The 23,214-nt window shown below is 35.4% G+C and overlaps 3 protein-coding genes across 3 annotated transcripts; all 3 read left to right on the top strand.

Moving 5' to 3' along the window:
* The first annotated feature begins 250 nt into the window (after nucleotides 1-250).
* Nucleotides 251-6,575, top strand: LOC106106054 (membrane alanyl aminopeptidase-like). The gene is made up of 14 exons (XM_013286581.1): nucleotides 251-360; nucleotides 456-964; nucleotides 1,066-1,221; nucleotides 1,555-1,872; nucleotides 1,960-2,143; nucleotides 2,224-2,465; nucleotides 2,707-2,896; nucleotides 3,201-3,390; nucleotides 3,751-3,851; nucleotides 4,237-4,416; nucleotides 4,833-5,014; nucleotides 5,447-5,761; nucleotides 5,853-5,922; nucleotides 6,211-6,575. Exons 1-14 carry the CDS (start codon nucleotides 358-360, stop codon nucleotides 6,529-6,531), a joined length of 2,961 nt encoding a protein of 986 aa, XP_013142035.1. The 5' UTR covers nucleotides 251-357; the 3' UTR covers nucleotides 6,532-6,575.
* A 1,367-nt stretch (nucleotides 6,576-7,942) lies between these two features.
* On the top strand, nucleotides 7,943-14,911 carry LOC106106051 (membrane alanyl aminopeptidase-like). The gene is made up of 16 exons (XM_013286578.1): nucleotides 7,943-8,050; nucleotides 8,747-8,967; nucleotides 10,050-10,321; nucleotides 10,433-10,588; nucleotides 10,671-10,994; nucleotides 11,070-11,253; nucleotides 11,336-11,577; nucleotides 11,708-11,900; nucleotides 12,027-12,207; nucleotides 12,284-12,381; nucleotides 12,463-12,642; nucleotides 12,848-13,035; nucleotides 13,318-13,485; nucleotides 13,736-13,879; nucleotides 13,985-14,063; nucleotides 14,655-14,911. Exons 1-16 carry the CDS (start codon nucleotides 8,047-8,049, stop codon nucleotides 14,868-14,870), a joined length of 2,850 nt encoding a protein of 949 aa, XP_013142032.1. The 5' UTR covers nucleotides 7,943-8,046; the 3' UTR covers nucleotides 14,871-14,911.
* A 583-nt stretch (nucleotides 14,912-15,494) lies between these two features.
* LOC106106050 (membrane alanyl aminopeptidase-like) lies at nucleotides 15,495-22,383 on the top strand. Its single transcript, XM_013286576.1, has 16 exons — nucleotides 15,495-15,570; nucleotides 15,748-15,998; nucleotides 16,468-16,748; nucleotides 17,018-17,173; nucleotides 17,365-17,682; nucleotides 17,842-18,025; nucleotides 18,135-18,373; nucleotides 18,783-18,972; nucleotides 19,582-19,765; nucleotides 20,079-20,176; nucleotides 20,294-20,473; nucleotides 20,613-20,791; nucleotides 20,892-21,059; nucleotides 21,301-21,441; nucleotides 21,924-22,008; nucleotides 22,133-22,383. Exons 2-16 carry the CDS (start codon nucleotides 15,750-15,752, stop codon nucleotides 22,334-22,336), a joined length of 2,856 nt encoding a protein of 951 aa, XP_013142030.1. The 5' UTR covers nucleotides 15,495-15,570; nucleotides 15,748-15,749; the 3' UTR covers nucleotides 22,337-22,383.
* The last annotated feature ends 831 nt before the right edge of the window (nucleotides 22,384-23,214 follow it).

Below are 23,214 nucleotides of genomic sequence, written 5' to 3'. Positions count from 1 at the left end.
ACAGTTATAGTCTTGTAATGAGCGTATAGACAATCGTAATTAAATTTTCTAAACATCATTTTGACTTGATTGTAATCGGCATTAGAAGTTAAAATCAAGTATTGTTACCACATTTTAAGTACTCTATCAAGGATAAGGAAAACGTGCTTCAATTATCGAATATAAAATTTGAGATAATTGTGTAATTTGCTAATATAAGTTGAGCTACGGACAAAATATTATAATTCTTTTCAACTTTTATAATATGTAATGACCAATTTGGATAAGATAAACAGATTAGGAATGAAATAGATTAAGATAAAACGATACAAGGGAATAATTCTAGCTAATTTTTTGTCATTGTGAACCAGCACGATCATGGTAAGTCACGTTGTGTTCTAAATTTAAATAAATCCATCGTTTGTTTTCAAAATGTATAGGAGATTGAGAATAAAGACGTTTGTAAATTTGTACAGGGTCGCTGGTTATTGCTACTTGTGGGCACTGTCCTAGTCCAGGGCACCCTTAGTTTAAGTCCGATTCCTGTGCCTGAAGAAGAATGGGACGAGTTCTATAGGGTTTTGAGAGATCCAGCATACCGACTTCCTACGACGACACGCCCCCGTCACTACGAAGTCTCCTTAACTCCTTACTTCGACATCGTTCCAATTAATACACGACCGTTTACTTTTGATGGAGAAGTCACTATCTATATCAGCCCAACTGTGGCCAATGTCAATGAAATCGTTATGCATTGTAATGATATAACCATCAATTCCTTAAGTGTTCTGCACAATAATGTAGAGATCGCAACACCAGGACAAACACCTACTTGCGAGATGCCCTTCAGCTTCCTTAGGATTCGTACAAACACGCCTCTGCAGCTTGGTCAGGAGTACGTAGTGCAATTAACATTTAATGGCAACCTGCAGACCAATATGAGAGGATTCTACAGAAGCTTTTACCACGATAGTTATGGAAGAAGGTAAGATATTTCGTTGATAAGATTTTGTATACGTTGTTATTCGTCAAATATGTTAAACGTAAGAAAACAAAGTCGACCACATTAACGAATCTCATTTTTAGATGGATGGGTACAACTCAGTTCCAACCAGGCCACGCTCGCCAGGCGTTCCCGTGCTACGACGAGCCAAGCTTCAAAGCCACCTTTGACATAACTATAGTGAGGGAGACTAATTTCAGCCCAACTATTTCTAACATGCCCATTAGAAGAACGGGACAGTAAGTTACATCTTTATCTTTGAAGTAGTTTAGGTCAGTTTCTGTCGTAGATATATGTCTACAATTATAAACATAAGTGTATTGTCCTTCTTTAAATGCGTAGTTGACATTTAATTATACTTCTTATCTATCTAATTTAATTTAACAATACCTTGCAATATATTATCTAACTACACATATCTAAAAATTTTTTTTTTGCATGTACCGTTGTAAATATAGTACAATTAGTTAGTTAGATGTTCTCAAAAAGTTCTTTTGATTATTTTAAAGTTAAAACACACGTGGATTATTTGTTTTATCTGCATTTTTTAAATAACTTTGATTTTTTTTTAGGCCACTAAACGGAAGAATAGCAGAAACGTTTTGGACTACACCACTGACTTCTACCTATTTACTTGCTTTCATCGTATCTCACTATGTTGTGGTCGCATCTAACAACGATACTGTTCGACCATTCGATATCTACGCTCGCGACAATGCTGGCACGACCGGAGATTGGTCTCTTGAAATCGGAGAACTACTTTTGGATGCTATGGAGCGTTACACCCAGATTCCGTACTTCACAATGGCTGAAAATATAAACATGAAGCAAGCTGCCATACCTGATTTCTCAGCTGGTGCTATGGAGAATTGGGGTCTATTGACGTACAGGTATGTTAAGAAACAGTTCTTTGTCACCTGCAAAGTATTCCAATTAAAGTTTTTTTCTGTTTGTCTTACTTTATATTGTATTTTCAGGGAAGCGTTAATACTGTTTGATCCTCTGAACTCAAATAACTTCTATAGGCAGCGAGTGGCAAATATTGTTTCTCATGAGGTTGTTCATATGTGGTTCGGTAATCTCGTCACCTGTGCCTGGTGGGACAATCTTTGGCTTAACGAAGGTTTCGCCAGATTTTACCAGTATTACCTTACACAATCGGTATGATTTTTTCTTAATTTCTTCTTACTTATTTGTGATGTTTTCTGTCTGCTTCTAAGATTGTCATAAATTGAATTCAGGTCGCACCAGAGCTGGGATACGATATTCGTTTTATCGTGGAGCAACTGCAGACAGTTATGATATCAGACTCTATTGATACGGCACACGCTCTTACCGATCCTGATGTGAACAGCCCGTCTCGTGTTAGCGCTCACTTCTCTTCCATTACATACGCCCGCGGAGCCTCGATCATCAGAATGACGCAGCATCTGCTTGGAGACAACACCTTTGTTAAGGGTCTACGTTATTATTTGAATGCCAGGTATTCCAATCTATGTAGCTTTATGGTAAATACAATTAATCATAGATTGATTTTTATATAGGAGGTGATGATTGAATTGGTGAATAGTTATGTTAAGCAGAAGCACTTACGAGCATTAACTTTTTAATTAATATTTGAATCGTCAAATTTAAATGATAGCTGGTTTCATTTAATGAACGTCTTAATTTGTTAATTTTTACTACGCATCAATGTTTGTAAAAAAAAACATTAACTTTAACAGGAAATTCGATGTCGCTGAACCCCATCATTTGTTTGAAAACCTGGACGCTGCTGCAGCAGAAGACAATGCGTTGTCGGCATACGGCGACATTACCATTGACACTTACTTCAGATCCTGGTCAGAGAAGGCCGGTCATCCACTGCTAACAGTCATTGTTAATCAGAGAACAGGACAAATGACTGTAACCCAGGTTAGATCATTTGTTTTATTTTCTTTTTCATGACAGCAATTTAATCTACGTTGATTTGTCAGATCCTATAAAGAAAGGTCATCCTTTGGGGTAGGCTCCGCACCCCTCATTGGGGACATATAATGAGCTGGTGATTAAGATTTGTCAGCTTATATCTAACACCACTGAAGGGCTTTCCTGAGATAATTCCTCTGCCAGCGTGCGGGTTGACTTCATACATATTAGCAAATTCGTGCAGGTTTCTCATGATTTTTTTATCATTATGCTAATTATCTATTTATAAATCAATTTATTTGTATTCTAGACTCGTTGGGAACGTAACACCGGAGTGTCAGAACACCCAAGTCTTTGGCACATCCCCATTACTTGGACTAGAGCTGCGTTACCCGACTTCGAGAATCTGAAGCCGTCATTGATCATATCAGCATCCACCACTGTGATTGACAGAGGCAGCACTGGACTGGAATGGGTGCTTTTCAACAAGCAAGAATCTGGTACCAGCATTACTTCAAAGATTTGATAGCGTGTATGAAAAAGTCAGGCAATAATCGTTTTAAAAAACGTGTACGGCTTAAACATTGTTAAGTGGTCTTCAAAACAATTTTCAATTGCGATTATGTACGTCAATGTTTGAAGATAAATATCATAAATTATCGATATCTACACGTGTATTCGGTGCATTTAAAGGTTATCTAAAATGTTAACTGTTTTGATGACATTTGTTTTTGATTGATGAAAATAAGGATAGATAGACAGGGACAACATGTTTTTGCTAAGGTCCTAATATCTCTCTATCAAAATTCTACTATTACATTTGTACTACAATAAATCAAACTTTCATATTTGATTTGCAGGTTTCTACAGAATTGACTACGATGATACCAACTGGGCTCTCCTCACAAGACATTTAAGAAGTTCTGATAGAACTGTTATTCATGAACTGAATCGAGCTCAGGTACGTTCTGATGTAATTTTATGTCGTTAAATGATGCACTCTACTTGTAGTTTTATTACTGAATACTACAGCGAATACTATGCTTACGATAGCAGCTTACTACCAGAGGTTTGGAAAATATTCGAAATTATAAGAGAGGCGAAGACCAGGAATTTATAATTTAACTAGCATTCGCCCGCGATTCCGTTCGCGTGGGATTAAAAAAATAAAACTGATCAGACTATTCTCTACGTCTATGCCAAATTTCATCGAGATACGTTCAGCCGTTTAGGCTACAAACATCCATCCATCCATCTAAACTTTCACATTAATAATATTAGTATGATAATCTATTGGTAAAATAAGGACATTTGTAATTAACGAAGACATTATAATTATTTTTCAGATCGTGGATGATCTGTTTGCGTTTGGTAGAGCAGGCACTAAGAGCTATGATAGAGTGTTCAACATCTTGTCCTTCCTTGAATTCGAGAGCTCGTACGGCCCTTGGATAGCTGCTATTAATGGATTCAATTTTGTTCTTAGACGTCTTGCTCATGATACCACGAGACTGCAAAGGTTGCAGGTAAGTGACCTAATGAAAAACATTTGAGTGTGATGGACGAAGGATTTTATGTATATTTAAAGCGGGCGCACATCTTTGACTAAACTATCGCACTGTTGTGCGATTGTCGATTGTTTCGCAGCCAATTCAACTATTTAGTTGCACACTAAAAACCGAGCAGTGTGCCCAAATCCATGTGCGCTTATAGGAATCAAAGTGACACTAAATAGTTGGTCAATAGTTCATTCAAATTTAGATTGACACTGGTTGAAAATTATAACAATGAATGCTTTTTTTAATGCAATAGCAAAATTAGACGATCAGCTCACAGTTAATTCGACATAATTTTGCAGATTCTTTTTAAAAGACTTAAAGTGGAAATGGTATGAGTGGGCAGTTAAAGGTCTATTTGCATTCTGTATTTTATGATGTTTTAGGATAATATTATACAACTAAGTGCTGCGCTAACAAGAAGGTTGGGTTACCTCGAGCTACCCTCAGATACGTACATGGACAACTTACTTCGTATGTACGCACTCTCGTTCCTGTGTAACAATGAACACAATATGTGCGTGACAGAAGCAAGACGGAACTTCGCAAACTGGAGAGCAGGTGTATTGTAAGTAAAGAATCATTAGTATTAGAAATAGACATAGAAATAGAAATAATTTTATTGAAAAACAAGAGATTAACAATTACAATAACAGTTATACCAACTAAAAGATAATTACGATTTGTGGTTAATATACGATTAATCTGGTGATGCCCACTCTAGGCAATGCCTGTATTGTAGTATAGAACTATAGAATTTGTTAAAACAACCAAAACTTCGCAGCGGCAGTACATCTATTAAACTAAGGGGAAGAATTCTAATCGAATGACATCTAATTCGTCAAAATAGGTTCAGTCGTTTAGAACGGGTGCACCTTTGACTTATCTTTTGCACACATGTAGTGCGATTGTCGATTGTTTCTCTGCCAATTCAACTGTTTAGTTGCACAACTATTCGCCCTTATTGGTTATTTAAAAGGTATTTCAAATTCAATTTCAGCATTCCCGCAAACATGCGACCTTGGGTATACTGTACTGGTCTCCGTTACGGTAACGATGCTGATTTCGATTACTTCTGGAACCGCTATTTAGCTGAGGACCTTGCCAGTGAAAAGGTCGTGATGTTAGAAGCGGCCGGTTGTACAAACAGTCAGGCGAGCTTATTCAAATACTTAGATGCTATTGTGACCCTTGATGATGCAGTACGTGAACAAGATTACAGTACAGCAATGAATTCTGCTGTCTCCGGGAACGAAGCTAACACAATGAGGATGTTCGAGTGGTTGCGGAACAACGTTAATAGAACTATTGCAGCGTAAGTTAATTTACATACGGAATCTATGATAATTAAAAAGGCAGAAAATAAATTTAGGAGAATAGCTTAATAAATTTTGTGGTATTTTCAGAATGGGGAGCGTTTCAACACCAGTAAGCAACATTGCGGCTCGACTTCTCAATGAACAGCATATCTCTCAGGTAATAAAACTAAGTTGATGAAAAAGACTATCTAAATTCAAATTATAATTTGCCAAGAAATTGGAAAAGGTACTGAAATACACATCATGTAATAGAATATACCTAACAAGCTGTTGCTCTCGACTTCTTCCACGGGAAATTTAAAAACGTTACTCAGCGATAACTGTGCATTCTAATGGTGAAAGAATATATAAAATTGTCCCAGTAGTTCTTGAGTTATTTCAATACATACAAAAATACAAATATTAGTATAGATATAGATAATGCATTATTATTTATTATTTCTAGTTCCAAGCATGGCTTGATGCTAACCGTGAAGCTATAGGGGCTGCATATAACACCGGTGTAAACGGCATCGCTGCTACAAGAACGAACCTCCAATGGTCTTCGCGGCGTATTCCTGAGATGGAACGTTATTTCGAAAGTGGTTACCAAGAAGATGTTATTGAAGATATTGACGCTGGTGAGGAAGAGGAAGTAGTACCTCCTCCAGTTGAAGAGCCACCTGTGGTGACACCAGAAGAGGAGAATGATACTGGGTCTGCTAGTACTGCGGTTGTCAGTATTGTGACTCTACTTGCTGCTGTTGTCGTTAATATTATGGCATAATAGTGTATTATTGGGTCCAATAAAATTTGTACATTTGTAAATTATTACTTGTCTGGTTTTATTATAACATTCATAAGCAGTTCATATAATAATAATAATTAATTTAATTCATGTAACAGAATATTACACATATGATATTTACAGGAACACTACATATTATATTACATAGACAGAAGAATTACATATTATATTACATTACACACACACATATAAAGAAAAAGGAGAAACTAAAATTAAAACGATCTAGGGGACACGATGCCGGCTACGCGCATATGTACGCGCCGCCAGTGCCCCATCATCGGGCAGTCGGGCTTCTCACTAAGCCCTCTTAGGATGTTGTTGGTACTCTCCCGAACTCTGCGTAAAAGAGAGGCCGTACGTTCATATAATGAATATGATATTTATGATAAAAACTAGCTTTCGCCCGCGAGTCCGTCCGCGTGGAATTAAATAAAATCAAAAGTAAGTAGCTTATGTGTTCTTCCAGATTATTCTCTACATCCATGTCAAATTTCATCGAAATCCATTCAGCCGTTTAGGCTACAAACTCTAACAAACATCCATCCATCTAATCTTTCGCATTTATATTATTAGTAAGATATAAGGATAAATATTAGTATGATATAGAGTAGATTTTAACTACAAGAATATATTTTGTACATTTTTGACATAATAGAAAGCACTTTTAATTATCTTTATTAGTTAAACTTACTGAAAATATATTATGAAAATTAAACTCAAATATATGAATCATAACGTGGTGATTAATTTGAACACTGATTCACTTTTTTAAGGCGATACCGGATTTTTATTTTATCATCGGCTTCTTTGATGTTGTAACATACATTTATTTATTTTAATTACTAAAGAAAGTAATTTGAACTTAAAATTGTTATCCTTGAGTTAATGACATAAGTTAAGATATCCATTGAGTTGAAAGAGATTTCTCTTGAGAATAGTGTGTCGTAAAAATGGCTTCACTTCTATTAAATAAAAAAAATCTTCTAATTACAAAGAAATTGCTATATCTTCAAAAAAATATTAAATTAGTAAGGAAAACTACCACAGATTATTGTAAAATAAACATTTAATTACAATAGCTTTCTCATTTTCGTTACACCTACCGCCATCTGTTGGTAATTTTAAATAAATGTACTGGCAAATTTAAAATGGCGATCTAAAAAGTTATTGAATTTATTTAGTTTACTAAAAAACATTAACAGTTGATACAATAATTTGAGTATCATCAGAATTTTATATTTCTAAATGTTTCGAGCATTCTTAAATGTTACACAAACTTACGGACGGATATACTTTTGTTTTGTCACGATTTAATAAAAATAATTAATCATAAAACTAATCAAGAGATTACGCTATACCTTGATATACGCGTGCTTTTGATAAGTTTATAGTCTCAAATACGGCTATAGGTAAATAGATAAAATTCGATAATTAGTAAGATACAACATAAAAATTATGCCATTCTAGTCGGTCACTTGCGTCTCCGTGGCCGTCATGGGTAAGTTTTAATATAGTAATTAATGCAAATAATAAATGTACAAGGCCACTTTTATATTAGACAAAAGAATAAATTAAACATACTTATTGTTATTTTGATGTTAAAGTACTTTTTAGAGTTAATAATCATTATTTTCTTTCTCTTTTCTATTTATTCTTGAAATGTTTATCAATGAGTCCGCGTTAAGGGTAAAACAGCTTAGCTACCGTTAACAATGAATAGATAAATTGTGATAATATTGAGTGTCCTACAAATAAATTTCCACGTTAACTTCTACTGATAGTATATTATTTTGTGTCGTAAGTTATTGAACATGATAGAATCTATTCAATAATTGACCAACTATTGGTTATAAAAATCTCTTTTGCCAGCGTGGATTTAAAAAAAAACAAAATTGAGTAGCCTACGTGTTCTTCCAGACTATCCTCTACGTCTATGACAAATTTCATCGAGATCCGTTCAGCCGTTTAGGCTACAAACTCTAACAAACATCCATTCATCTAAATTTTCGCATTTATAATATTAGTAAGATCCTCCTTTTCTAATACTTCAAATGTTGGACAATAGTTTTAGTAAATAACGATGTTTTGAGGATGATAGAAAATTAATTTAAGAGTTTAATTTAGTACGATCGTAAATCGGAATAATGAAGGGTACGCCCTATCACCTCTATATTAAAGTGTAAATCTTTTTCAGATCTCAAAATGATGGTGCCGTTAGTTTTATTTTTAGTAGCATTTGTAAGCGCAGATCCTTTGGAGTTTAGATCGAATTTCGAATATCTAGAATACAATACAAATGTTGCGGAACCAAAATACAGACTTTTAGATATCGTTCAACCGTCAGATATCTTTGTAGATCTAGATGTTTATTTGTCTGAATCCAGATTTAATGGTTTGGTGCAACTCGTTGTTGATGTAAGTATTTTTTGTTTCTATAAAAGTTGGTTAAAATAATATCATAATACAACAACAGATGGCGTTGTTTTAAAAAAAGTTGTTTAACATTATCTTAATAACGCAATAGATGGCGTTGTTGGATAATTAAAATTTTTAACATTTGAACCCATTTTAAAACTTGATAAAAAATATTTAAAACTGCGAGTTACAAGGAGAAAGTTTTGAGTGTGGTACATCAGTAGAGGTAGACCTAGAAAGAGGATGGATTGCGCGAAAGGTGACATGATCAAAAAGGGAGTGATGGTTGAGATGACGTATGATAGAGTTATGTGGAGGACAAAAACCTGTTGCGCCGACCTTATGAGAGTAGGATTAGGAAGATGATGATGATAAAAATTATTTAAATTAAAATACATTGTTTGTAATCGAAAGAAACATTTACAAATATCCTTATAGTAATAAATATTACTAGTATCGTAAAACATAAATTGATGTAATCTTCAAGCGGTCGTATCGATCCAAAAAATGATATCACAAAATTATTGATTTGAAATTTCACAATAAACACTAAGCACTGCAGTACCGACCGCACTAATTCCTTATGACATAGATTAAGATAGAATATCATTATAATGATAAAGCAATGAAGCGAAACATTTTTATCATGATTAACAGTACATTTGATAATAATTAAGTGTATCGATGACACATTTGAATATGGTTCAAGTACAATATATTACTAGTTTATCTTATGACATTTCAGAGAAATCGATGTTAGTTTACTAGTCTACTATTGGACATAGAAACTTTTTAAGAGCGCGGGCATCTTTGTATGAACTATAGCACAATTTTTCGTCTCGCTTTGATTCATATGAGCTTATATGGAGGTGCGCATTTACTCGATTTTTAGTTATGCGACTAAACAGTTGAATTAGCTGCGAAACAATCGACAATCGCACAACAGTTGTCCGATAGTTTAATCAAAGGTGTGCGCCCGCTTTATATCTTCTTGATCCGTTGCTTTCATGTCAAAAATTCAAGATTTCTTAAACATAGTCTATTATTTTTATCATTTTTGATAAATATTGTAATATTTTTAGGTGCGACAAAACCTCACACAAATTGTCTTACATCAAAACGTAGTATCGATTCAAGGAGTCAATGTTATTGACGCGACCAGCCGACCAGTTCCACTGAACTCTACCAGTCCATTTGAAATTGATTCTTATTTCGAGATCTTAAAGATTAATTTTGAAAGAGTTGTCGCACCTGGACGCTATACTATTACCGTCAGTTACTTGGGTCGCATCAATGAAAATCCCATAGACCGTGGTTTTTACAAAGGTTACTACTACTATGGAACCCAGAAAAGGTATAATTAGTGTTAATGATTTGATAGTCTGTGCTTTTTTCAAATTACGAAAAAATGTACTTCAATATTTTTAAGTTTTTCGGAAATAAACTAAATTAATTTCTCTTTTAGGGAATACGCTACTACTCAGTTCCAACCTTTCCACGCGAGAAAAGCTTTCCCCTGTTTCGATGAGCCCCAATTCAAATCAAGATTCGTTATATCTATCACAAGAGATAGAAGTCTCAGACCATCCTTCTCTAACATGGATATCAATGAAACTCAAATGTACGTAACAAGTTTTCTCAAATATTATTATTTTTTAAATTAATTTTGTGAATCTTAACCTATTTTTTAATCTATTTCACAGAATTTCAGCTAATCGGGTACGCGAAACATTCCTTCCGACCCCAATAGTCTCTGCATACCTCGTGGCATTCCACGTCAGTGACTTCGTGGCGACAAACTTGACTGGCACTCTCAGCAAGCCTTTCCAGATCATTTCTAGAGAAGGCCCTATTAACCAGCACGCATATGCTGCTGACATTGGCTTGAGAATTACCGATAAACTGGATGAATACTTTGACATTGGATATTATACTATGGGTCAAGGTCAGCCAATGAAAAATGATCACATTGCTTTGCCCGACTTCCCTTCAGGTGCTATGGAAAATTGGGGAATGGTAAACTACAGGTAAGAAGACAGTATGCTTACGAAAATCTCCCAAGATATGTATTAGTATTTCCTAATTGTAATACCATGTTCCAGGGAAGCCTACTTATTGTATGATCCTCTTCACACTAATTTGAACAACAAAATCTTCATTGCAACAATCATGGCTCACGAGCTCGCCCACAAATGGTACGGTAACTTGGTGACTTGCTTCTGGTGGAGTAACTTGTGGCTCAATGAATCTTTCGCCAGTTTCTTTGAATACTTCGGCGCTCACTATGTAAGTATACGATTGACTTATAGCATTGTAACTTACGCAGATATATTTCTTTCATGTTCTTTATCTATTCATAATGTTTTAGGCGGATGCATCTCTAGAATTAGACGACCAATTCGTCGTAGACTATGTACACAGCGCATTAAATTGGGACGCTGGCGCAGGCGCAACTCCCATGAACTGGACCGGAGTGGTGACCAACCCGTCCGTATCCTCCCACTTCAGTACTACGAGTTACGCTAAAGGTGCATCCGTATTGAAGACTCTCGAGCATTTCGTTGGTTTTAACACCTTCAGAAACGCTCTTAGAATTTACTTGAGAAATAAGTAAGTAGTCAATTGTTTTCACTGCTATCTGTAAAATAGTAAATTGTATTAGGTTTAGTTCCGCAAACGTAACCATGTTTAAACTATTGTTAAAGGGCAACATGTCTAAACATTTATTTAAAACTTGCAGTGCTTATGGCATTGGTTATCCCGAAGATATGTACGCTGCATTCAGAACAGCAGTGTCTCAAGACCCGACATTCGCAAGAGACTTCCCCAATATCGATATCGGCCGAGTGTTCGAAAGTTGGGTCCAGAACCCAGGCTCCCCTGTCGTCAATGTCTACGTTAACATGACTAGCGGTGAAGTTACACTGACTCAGGTACGCTTCTAATGTTTATAACACTTAAATTTCATTATCACAGGAAAAAGAGCAAATGAAACGATAATTTAAGAAAGAAGAGAGATGATTTGACCTTACACGTAATTTTAAATTTCTTTATTGTAGCAACGCTTCCAACTGAGCGGCACGCCGAATCTAACCATCTGGCAAATACCTATCTCTTGGACACATAGCGCTGAGATGAACTTTGAGAACACGAGACCCAGATTAGTCATGACCACGGAGTCCACCACCATCCGCAAAGACCCCGGACATCACTGGGTCATATTAAACATAGCCCAATCTGGTAACTAATCGACTAGTATTTTATTTCATTGCATTAAATTTGTATAAAATATTAACATTCTCTTTATTTTTTCAAGGTCTTTATCGTGTCAATTATGATGACCATAATTGGGAAATGATCGCTTCTCATTTGCGTAGAAACAGAACTAGTATTCACAAGTTGAACAGAGCACAGGCAAGTTTTTTATTGTCTATGTAAATTTGTACATAGATATTTACTGGCGTTGAAAATGTTAAATTTTCTTTTTGTGTCTAGATTGTGAATGACGTGTTATACTTCGTCCGTGCTGGCGTTATCAACGTAAACCGTGCTTTCGACGTCCTGTCGTTCCTGAAGGATGAGACTGACTACTACGTGTGGGCAGGCGCCCTCTCACAGCTTGACTGGATGAGAGCTAGACTGGAACATCTGCCTGTTGCTTTCGAAGAGTTCAGTGTAAGTATGCTAATAATTTCGAGAAGTGAGCCCACCATTTCTTCGAAGGCCGGCAATGCATCTGTTGTTCCTCTGGTGTTGCGGATGTCCATGGACGTCGTTGATCACCTTGGTGTTTGCGCCGCTCGTTTGGCTTCTTTTATTATTTAAAAAAAATCATAATTCCTAGTCATGTTAGAATTCATAACTTAGTTCTTATTTACAGGCCTATTTAATGGAGCTCATGGAATCTGCTATCAGTCATTTGGGTTATGAAGAGCGTACTACAGACTCCACTTCTACGATCCTTAACCGCATGCAAATTCTCAACTACGCCTGCAACATGGGACACGAAGGTTGCGTTGCCGACAGTCTTGCTAAGTGGCGTGCATTCAGACAAAATGAAAACAACCTGTAAGTGTCCTCGTATATTAATAGTATGCAAGAATATTTTTAGCTATAGAGCGGTCGCACACCTTTGATTAAACTATCGTACAACAATTGTGCAATTGTCGGTTTGGCAGCCCAATCAACTGTTTAGTTGCCCAACTAAAAATCGAGTATTGCGCTCCTTATTAGCTCATATCAAAGCGAGACTAAGCAATTGTGTCATAGTTCAGTCAAAAGTGTGCGCGCACATTTACTTTTCTAGAATAATCAACATGCTTTTCTATTAACAAATTGTAATTATTTCAGGGTTCCAGTAAACGCACGTCGCTACGTATACTGCACCGGGCTGCGTCACGGCAACAGCAGCGACTACGATTTCCTCTTCAGGAAATACAACGAGAGCGAAAACACGGCTGATATGGTCGTCATGCTGCGTACCCTCGCCTGCACTAGGGACAGGGTTTCTCTGGAACAGTAAGGATCAAACTAGAGTAGTTCCCTTTCTATTTATTATTAGTAAACTTCTGGTTTAACCATACGATTCTTTGTTGAGGTTAAGAGTTTTTGTTACAATTTTGCGTTCTCCTGATAATTTGTAAATAAATAGCAAATAATTAATGAAGATAGTGAAATAAGTATTAGGATTAAATAAAGTTTCTTTGAGTTCATAAAAATCAGAAAAAAATCGTGAATCATTACTTGACATTTTGTTTTTTTTTCACAGCTATTTTCAGCAATCTATGTACAACGACAAGATACGCATCCACGACCGTACTAATGCATTCCAGTACGCGCTACAAGGCAACCGCGAGAACTTCCAGATTGTGCTCAACTTCCTTTACAACTACTTCAATGATATCCGCACCACGTGAGTATGAAAGATTATTACCCAATAATCGAATGATTTTCATTGAGGCGGTTAAAAAACAATCGATAAATAATTATTGTGCTCTAAAATAAATATTTGTTTCAGTTATGGTGGTCCTGCGAGACTCGATATCTGCATAAATGCGCTGCCAGGATTTATGAGGGAGTTCCAACATATCTCACAGGTAGGAGCATAAGATTTAAAATCATACTAATTATTAATGAAAAAGTTTAGATGGATGGATGTTTATTAGAGTTTGTAGCCTAAACAGCTGAAGGGATTTCGAAAAAAATTGGAATGGATGTAGAGGACAGAGGAGTCGCGGGCGAAAGCTAGCGTTATTAATGACATCAAGTCATGGTGTTAATAAGAATAAGGATTAGAATCTACTTTTAACAAATTAAAATTCTTAATTGTTGCCAGGGGAGAAATTTTTTAGTTCAAGCCTTGTTCATCATGTCCTTACATAATCTTGACCAGTAGAGACGTGCCACTTGATACATAAGTTTTTTATTTCTCATCTAATGATCGGTAACATTAAAAATTACTATCCTAACTTTTAATCAAATCTTTTAATCAAATGTATATGACTGTATAAGCGAACTAAGTTACTGTAACAAAAAATCAAATCTTACCTATGGTTACATTTTATAGCATAGTATGGATACTACGCTATACTTTGGAAAGTATCTGAACAAGCCTGTATTTTGTTCAATGTTTGAAAAAAAAAAAATAAAAAAAATAGTTTTACAGTTTCTCAATTAATTTGTTTCAGTTCCAATCTTGGGTATACAGAAACCAGATCGCACTAGGTTCTTCATTCTCTGCTGCTGTGAATGTCGTGTCTACTAGTATATCCAACTTGGAATGGGGTAACAACGCGGCTGTCCAGTTGCTTACTGCAGTGAGAAATGTCAGGAGCTCTGCGGGTTCTGTGACTGTCTCTATTGTCATGCTGATGGTGGCTTTGGCTGTTAATTTCTTTAAATAATTTAGTACGTATGTGATTAAAATTAAGTACTAATTGTATATCTTGTAATTTATGAATTAAATAAAATAATTAATTTATAAAGGTATTGTTTTTATGTTTATTTAAGCACCTAAAAATGTACAATAAAATCCACTGATAATTAGAATTGAATGCGTTAGAATAAACACATAGAAATGAAAGCATGAAATTGTGACCCTTAACTATAAAAATGTTCGTCTTCGCTGATTCTTTTAGTTTATTAAGATATGTTTCTTATTCCACGTCTACAAATCATTCCATAAAAGTTGTAGATACCTACATTTTTATACCAATTCATATTCAAAAAGCGTACATCATTCTGGAAATTAAACATCTCTGTTAATTCAGTCATCTTTTCTTTAATGGATTGTAATTTGAAATTTAAAAAGTATAATCTGACCAATTCCAAATTTAAAATTTGTAGAAACGTTATTTATTCTCTATACTTTTAGTTCACATAACGCAACAAAGGATAACTTCGTCATCACCTTTATTCTTATATATTATAGCAAACTTCTTTGTATTCGCATCAATTTTTATCAGATTACTGATAAATATTAATTATGTGATAGAGATATCAGATATAGAAACCCTCTTTTATGACTATCAAAGTTAAAATCTAAAAAGAATTTAGTTCATTTTATTCTATTGTTCGCTGTATAAAGGACATTTCATTTATCAGGTGAGTTCGCTTATTTTTATGACACTAATAAATAATTGCGATTTAAAACTCAAATAACATTATGTACATTTTACCAAGAAGCCTTGCGTGGGTTTGAATCCTGCTTCGGACTTAGACAAGAGATATTTAGAAAAGTATGCAATATTTCAATAATTTGTAAATAACGTTATGTTCTAGAAATGTCCAAGTTAATAGCTTTGAGCGTAATGCTCATAGCATCAGTAGCTGGTGACCATCCCATATCAATATATAGAGATTTCGAGGAGCTTGTGTTACCTGAAGACGCAGCAACTACCAGGAATAATGAACAGTACAGGCTTCCACAGAACGTTATTCCTCTAGACTATGATATTTACATAGATTTGTATTTCGCTGAACGGACAGACAGACCTTATAGTTACGATGGAAAGGAATATATCATTATTAAGGTAGTAATCAGTTTGTTCTAGTCTTTATAAATATTTAGCTACGTGACTATTAAAAGTGTATGGGCGATAACAGTTTAAGAGATTTAACAAAAATTAATATCTTAGTCAAACTATGAACTAAATAACATCATTAACTAGCTTTCGCTCGTGACTTCTTTTGCGTGGAATTTCCGTTCTTTTCGATTCACTAAATTTGTCATCATTATAGCTGACTTTAGTTTGTTTTAGTAATTTTTGTAAACAATAATCTAATCAAGTCGAATGTCATTAATGGCCGTTGAGAATTTATTTGATTAGATAAGTAAATAATTATTAATTTTACAACTCAGATTAAGATTATAAATATTAAAGTATTGCGGTTTCCATCTAATAAATCTAACAATGAAAAGCATTTAAGAATATTTTACTGGTACTTTGAATTTAAATATGAATAAAACAAAAACATGTAACCTAATCCTTATTCTTCCAGGCAATAGAACAGAATGTAACTCAAATTGTTCTCCATTCAAATGTGGATTCTATAAAAGCTATCAGTGTTCTAACACCTTCTGGTTCACCTGTCCCGTTGAATACATTACAACCAATCACACTAGAGCCCCAGTACCATTTCTTGAAGATAAATCTAGCGCAGGCTTTAGAAGTGTACACAAATTATACTCTTATAATAGATTATTCCAGTACAATGAATGAAGGACCAATGAAACGTGGTATCTGGAGAGGATGGTATATTGACGAGAACGGCAACGAACGGTGAGAAACAACATGCAATGTACATTTGTAGAAACAAGCAAAAACTAAAAAATCGCAACCCTATGTCTCATTCTGGAACTGATTTCATGGTTATTTAATCACTTATATAAGACTAATTAACCTTAGTGGAAAGACTATAAAGAATTATCGAAAAATAATAAAGAAAACATAGACCCAAAGAAACCTTAATTATGTTTTTTTTTAGAATAGCAAAAAAAGATAATGTATTTACGAAATTTAAATTTATAGAATAACTTGCTATATTCTAGGATCTACGCCACAACACACTTCCAGCCATATAACGCCAGACAAGCTTTCCCCTGCTGGGATGAACCTCTCTTCAAAGCGGCGTTCAAACTCCACCTGTCAAAACCAACAAGCTATTCGGGAACTTTCTCGAACACTCGCATCCAATCCACAGACATGTAAGAATTGAATTGTTGAAGATAGAATATTATTTAGAATATTGTATTATGTTGGTGATATTAAAAATGTTATTTTGGAGGAAAAAATAAAAGGACCGCGGTACAGTATATAGAAAGATGGATAAAATATAAAGGTAAATCAGTTAACATTATTAAAAAGGAAAACCTAACTATCCAATTTTACTTTTCAGTCTAGGAAGCCGCACCCGTGACAATTTCTACGCCACACCAGTAATGTCTTCCTACCTGGTCACCTTCCTTGTCAGTGAGTCTTTCACGGTAATAGCCGAGGATACCTCCTTTAACCCTCCTATCAGGATCATCGGAAGATCTAACACAGTCGGCTTGGGTGACATGGCTTTGAACATGACAGTACAAATGACTAAATATTTCGACGAATACTTCGGTATACCATATTCCGATTTGCATCCTTATTTGTACAACGATCACATATCTTCACCTGATTGGGCTTCAGCCGGTACTGAAAACTGGGGTATGGTTAGTTACAGGTGAGTGTTATTTTAGATTAATTTTGAAATTCTGAAAGCAATTATTAAAAGTATTTACGGAGCCTAACTACGAATAATATCTACTTCTATTACTTAACGGGTCCTGTCTGTTGTATTACTTAAGTCTCTGGAATTGCTAATTACCATTATCTTTTTCAGGGAGCTTTACATGGTGTTAGACCCGCGTGAGACGATAATGTCTGTGGAACACTACGCGGCGACGTTAATCTCACACGAGCTGGCACACAAGTGGTTTGGCAACCTTATCACTTGCTACTGGTGGAGTAACACTTGGATCAATGAGGGTTTCGCCAGCTACTTCGGTTATATAGCTACTTATGAGGTAACAGACGCTAATAATTCTATATTCTTCCTATTCCTCATTACACAATCATGTTTTAACTACATTATAAAACTGTTTTTCTGTTTTTACGAGTGCTATATATTTTTAGGTGTTCCCGCAATATGAACATCATGAACATTTCAACTCTCGATACTTGCAAACCTCTCTCTCCTTCGATTCAGGAGTATCCACAGTGCCAATGAACCATCCAGTTAACACGCCAGCGCAGGTGACAGGTCACTTCGGCACTATCAGCTATTCCAAAGGTGCTGCTGTTCTTAGGATGACAGCAAATATGATTACTCCTGCAACATTCAGAAAAGCTTGTCAATATTTCTTGCAAAATAAGTGAGTAATGATAGAACCTATAAAACCTTAATGAGAACTAACTTTAACATTTACGCTAAATTACAATTATTAAAAATATCGCACAACTATTATGCGATTATCAATTGTTTCGCAGACAATTCAACTGTTTAGTTGCACAACTAAAAATCGAGTAGTGTGCCCAACTCCATATAAGCTCAAAGGAATCAAAGCGAGACTAAACAATGTGCGATAGTTTAGTCAAAGGTTTCCGCACATTTTAAATGTACAGAAATTTGTGAGCATCATACACTCTGTAGAGAGTTAGCACATTGGTTTTTTGATCTGTTCATCAATCGGTCGCTAAAGCGACTGCTTTAAGGGACGATTGTCCCTTTGTTTAATCATGTCAATTCATGCGAACCAAAGCGTTTTTATTACTTTTTTCAAGTGCTTACAAAGCAACTGACCAGTTCGATCTATACGCCGCATTCGCTCAAGCTGTCGAAGAGGATGGAACTCTAAGAGAGTACCAAAACTTTAACTTCACCGAGTATTACCGTGTCTGGGTCAACGAGCCTGGCTACCCTCTGCTGACAGTTAACATTAATCACGAAAATGGCGAAATGGCTCTTAGACAAGTAAGTTCTTAATACTACATTAACTATTTTTAAGTCAATATTGCAAGCAATGTATATGGTAAGGTATGGTAAGAAAACTCTATTAGAGTTATGCTCGGCTGTACAACCAACGCTTAATATGTATTTTTTTGTGATTGTTTTTCTTGTGTACAAAGTGTAAATAAATAAACAAATGATATGGTCATCTTACAAGAAGAACATTAGTTTTGAGTGTGGAACGGTACATCGGTAGAGGTAGACCTATAAAGAGATGGATGGATTGCGTAAAAGGTGACATGATGACCGAGATGACGTGTGATAGAGTTATGTAGAGGACAAAAACCTGTTGCGCCGACCCTACGGGAGTAGGATAAGGAGAAAGATGATGATTGCAAGCAATTTTATAATTTTAAGGATCAACGTAGAAATGATGTTTAGTTATTGTTGTCTTCTTGTGTTTGTTCGTTTTTTTGATATTTTATAAAACCTTTATTTATGTTTTACCTTTTTTTAGCATGGTTAATACTTTTAATGAATTATAGCTTTATACTTTCGGCACAGTACTGTTTTCCATATCTTTTTACCATCATAAACTGCTAAAGAATAAACGTGTATCTTTTTTGTTTTTAGGAAAGGTTCTTCTTAAGTACGTCGGCGACAAGCGACAGAATCTATCCTATACCAATTTCATATTCAACTAACTCGAATCGCAACTTCAATAATTTGAAACCTGTCTATATGCTGTCGTCTGAGAGAGCTGTACTTACGAAATCCGCGGTGGAAGAATGGGTTATATTTAATAACTTACAACATGGTGAGCAGCACATTTCTTTTTGTATACTAATATTTTACAGAAAGATTTGTATTTTTGTATGTACTGTAATAATTCAGAAATTACTGGACTGATTTTAAAAATTCTTTCACTGTTAAAAAGCTATGCTATAAGTCACAGACTATATTTTTTTTTATTCACGACTGCGAACTCTCATCTGAAGAGAGAAAATTACGACCAAAATAGACAACAAAGTAGAAAAAAGCTTATACTTGGTGATGAAACTCATTTTAGTTAGTTTAAAGTAATAGTTTAAGTTACTAAGTACAAGATAAAGCTGGATTTTATGTTCCAGGTCATTATAGAGTGACTTACGATGACAAGTCTTGGAATCTGATTGGTGATGCCTTGTTTAATGATCCTGAATCTATACACTACTTAAACAGGGCGCAGGTGAGTCGATTTTTTATCTGAACTCATTATAAAATCTACACTATTAAAGTGGCTGATATGCGAAAGTTATTTATTGCGTTTTTGTATTAAAACCTACTTTTCTATTAATGTTTTCAGGTAGTCGATGATGTGTTTGCTTTAATGCGTTCCGAAAGAATGACCTTCAACTTTGGCTTCAACTTATTGAGATTCCTTCGCAATGAAGCTAATTATCACGTCTGGAACCCGGCTATCAGCGGGTTTACTTGGCTCCGTAATAGACTGCGCCATTTGCCTGAAGAGCAAGCTAAATTTGATGTGAGTTAAAATTTCAAATTAACAAGAACTATCAAAAAGCAATAGACAAATCAGGAATTTATAAAACATATTACTGTGTGCCTGATTTTTAAAGATATAAATTGATTTGTTTTATTTTCATTCATCATTTTGTTTCTAGGCGTTCATTATTAGTCAAATGGAGCATGTGATTGAGACAGTTGGTTTCGACGCCGGTAACGAGGGACCCACTACAAGTCTCACACGCCAAGAAGTCCTTCACTTTGCCTGCATGCTGGGACACGAGAAGTGTGTGAAGGAATCACACGATAGATTTATCTCGCTTAAGAATGGCAATTGGTTAGTTTGTACATTTTGTTGACAAGACAGATGATCACACTTTTTTATGGCTAATTTATAACACTTCATGAAATCACTTCTTAACTCAGTAACTTTTTAGGGTGGATCCAAGAATCCGTCGCAATGTGTACGTGACTGGTATCAGAGAGGGCGATCAGAGCGACTTTGAGTTCCTGCTCGGGCGTATGACTCAATCCAACTACGCGAACGACCAGCTCGAGATGCTGCGAGGGCTGGGAGCAGCTCGTACCCCTGAACTAATTACACGGTATATATGAAATATATACAATAGGTATTTTAGTAAAAAGCTAAAAGTACACTAGTAGATGTAATTAAGATGACTTATTAACTGACTGCGCGACTAAACTGTTCAGCGATATAATCAAAGGTGTGCGCGCGCTTTTAAAATAAAAAAGAAACAAATGATTTATCTGAGATAAGATTTTGATTTTAGAACAATACCTTTCTCATTAAAGCCAAACATTTATTTTAACCACACATTATTTTAGATATCTTCAATTGACATTGACGAAGGCAGTTCGCTTCCATGACAAGGCAAATTCTTTCAACTACGCTCTACTGGGCAACCAGGGCAACGGCTATCACGTCTTGCAGTTTATTAAAAACAATATCGATGCCATCAGAGTAGCGTAAGTATAAAAACGCAAATTAAAGATGCAATTATTAGTTTATTGTATTAGTGGAAAGATTTTAACCAACATTTAGTTTTAAATTATTGATAAACATAAAGCGAGTTTCGTCATCGGACGACACGACAGACCGCCAGGTACCATCCTCACCATGTTGATGGCTGGCATTCCACAACCGTGCGGTTTTCGCGGAACTTTCTGCCCCGCACAGCCGCGTTGTGGAACGGTCTGTCCTCGGCGGTATTTCCAAACCAATACGACTTAGGGTCCTTCAAGAAGCGAGCCTACAATTTCCTCAAAGGCCGGCAACGCATCTGTAGTTCCTCTGGTGTTGCGGATGTCCATGGGCGTCGTTGACCACCTTTGTGTTCCCGCCGCTCGTTTGCCCCCTTCTCTTATATAAAAAAAAGCTAGAATCGTCGAAATTTAACTCTTAAATTCTATTGAAATCAAAATAACCTCAAACTTACTGTTATTTTCAGGTACATAGAAGACGCACCTCCAACTCCAGTACACACTTGTATGGTCAATCTTGCCTCATATCTGGACAATGCTGGATTGGACGAAGTAAGTACAAAATTTAAAAAAAAACAGACATAGTTAAATATGGTATACAAATGTTTTCTAAGTAAAATTCTATTCGTCTCAGAGTTCATCTGACAGTACTAAATAAATCTTAATTTATTTCCAGTACGAGGCATGGCTTCGTAGTACTCAGTTCGGTACTCTCCAGTACGACAGGACACTCTCTGCGATAACGTCAGCGAGGAATAACATTCTTTGGGGCAGTAATAACGTTGATGCCATACTGGAGGCGGCGAAAGGTGGTGCGGTTCATTTGGTTGTATCTACAGCCTTATTGGTCACTACAGTGTTGATTACTATGTTCGTTTGAAATAATACATGTAGTTAGTTGTTTAAATATAAATTGACTGAATTTAATGGTGTTTTTTATTTATCTTTACAGGAACTTGAATCAGTGTGAAATTTAATATTGATTATTAGTTACGTTTTAGCATTACAATTGGTTTGAAAAGGGTGCTTGTTAGAGTACACTTAGTTAGTCTGGATAGATGTATGGATGTAGATGGACCGGCAAATTTTGCTAAGTCACGTCAAATGAAAGTCGGTGATGAGATATAGCAAATAGCTATGAAAATATGTACTATAGTCTATAACTTATCTATTTTTCTGTATATGTATAAATTCCGAAAAACAATCTTTATTGTGATAAAAACAATATACTATATTAAAACTACCTTGTGTGATCACTATCAAAGTTTCCTACGAGTATAAACAATTTTTAAGGCAGATTTTCAACTATGCGGGAATTTTGAACATAGGGTTTTTTAATTTTTTTCTACGGATTTCTTTTACCTATAAGTTTATATGTGAAATATTATAGCTTAATTATGTGATAGTTTAATCCACTAATCTTTTATTTTGATATGCAAAATTATTGCTGATATTAGAATAAACTTTAAAAGTTTGCGCCAAGCATTCCTAATCGCGCTGTAATCTAAGCGGCTGGGCCTAATTTGACCAGATATGATGGGAAGGACTGATGAAGTTACTTACGCGTTAAAATTAAAGGCTATTTTAAAAATTGTTCACATATTTAATTCATTTAAATAATAGGTCATAGAAATGTTATAGGTTATGAATGTGGAGGTACACCGGTAGAGGTAGACCTAGAAAGAGATAGATGGATTGCGTGAAAGGTGACATGATCAAGAGGAGTGATGACTGAGATGACAGATAGAGTGCTTTGAA

The sequence above is a fragment of the Papilio polytes genome, unplaced genomic scaffold, assembly GCF_000836215.1.
Source record: "Papilio polytes unplaced genomic scaffold, Ppol_1.0 DF822511.1, whole genome shotgun sequence".
NCBI lineage: Eukaryota > Metazoa > Arthropoda > Insecta > Lepidoptera > Papilionidae > Papilio > Papilio polytes.
Note: the sequence above shows the minus strand (reverse complement) of the source record. Positions and strands in the feature narration are given on the sequence as shown.

Bases quoted from the DNA above. Each gene is read 5' to 3' on its own strand.
- LOC106106054 (XM_013286581.1), top strand. The intron at 4,417-4,832 runs GTAAGTGACCTA...ATGATGTTTTAG, and splicing joins CGAGACTGCAAAGGTTGCAG to GATAATATTATACAACTAAG. The intron at 5,923-6,210 runs GTAATAAAACTA...TATTATTTCTAG, and splicing joins ATGAACAGCATATCTCTCAG to TTCCAAGCATGGCTTGATGC.
- LOC106106051 (XM_013286578.1), top strand. The intron at 11,254-11,335 runs GTAAGTATACGA...ATAATGTTTTAG, and splicing joins AATACTTCGGCGCTCACTAT to GCGGATGCATCTCTAGAATT. The intron at 13,880-13,984 runs GTGAGTATGAAA...TATTTGTTTCAG, and splicing joins TTCAATGATATCCGCACCAC to TTATGGTGGTCCTGCGAGAC.
- LOC106106050 (XM_013286576.1), top strand. From the start codon at position 15,750: ATGTCCAAGTTAATAGCTTTGAGCGTAATGCTCATAGCATCAGTAGCT. The intron at 18,026-18,134 runs GTAACAGACGCT...ATATATTTTTAG, and splicing joins GTTATATAGCTACTTATGAG to GTGTTCCCGCAATATGAACA. The intron at 19,766-20,078 runs GTGAGCAGCACA...TTTATGTTCCAG, and splicing joins ATTTAATAACTTACAACATG to GTCATTATAGAGTGACTTAC.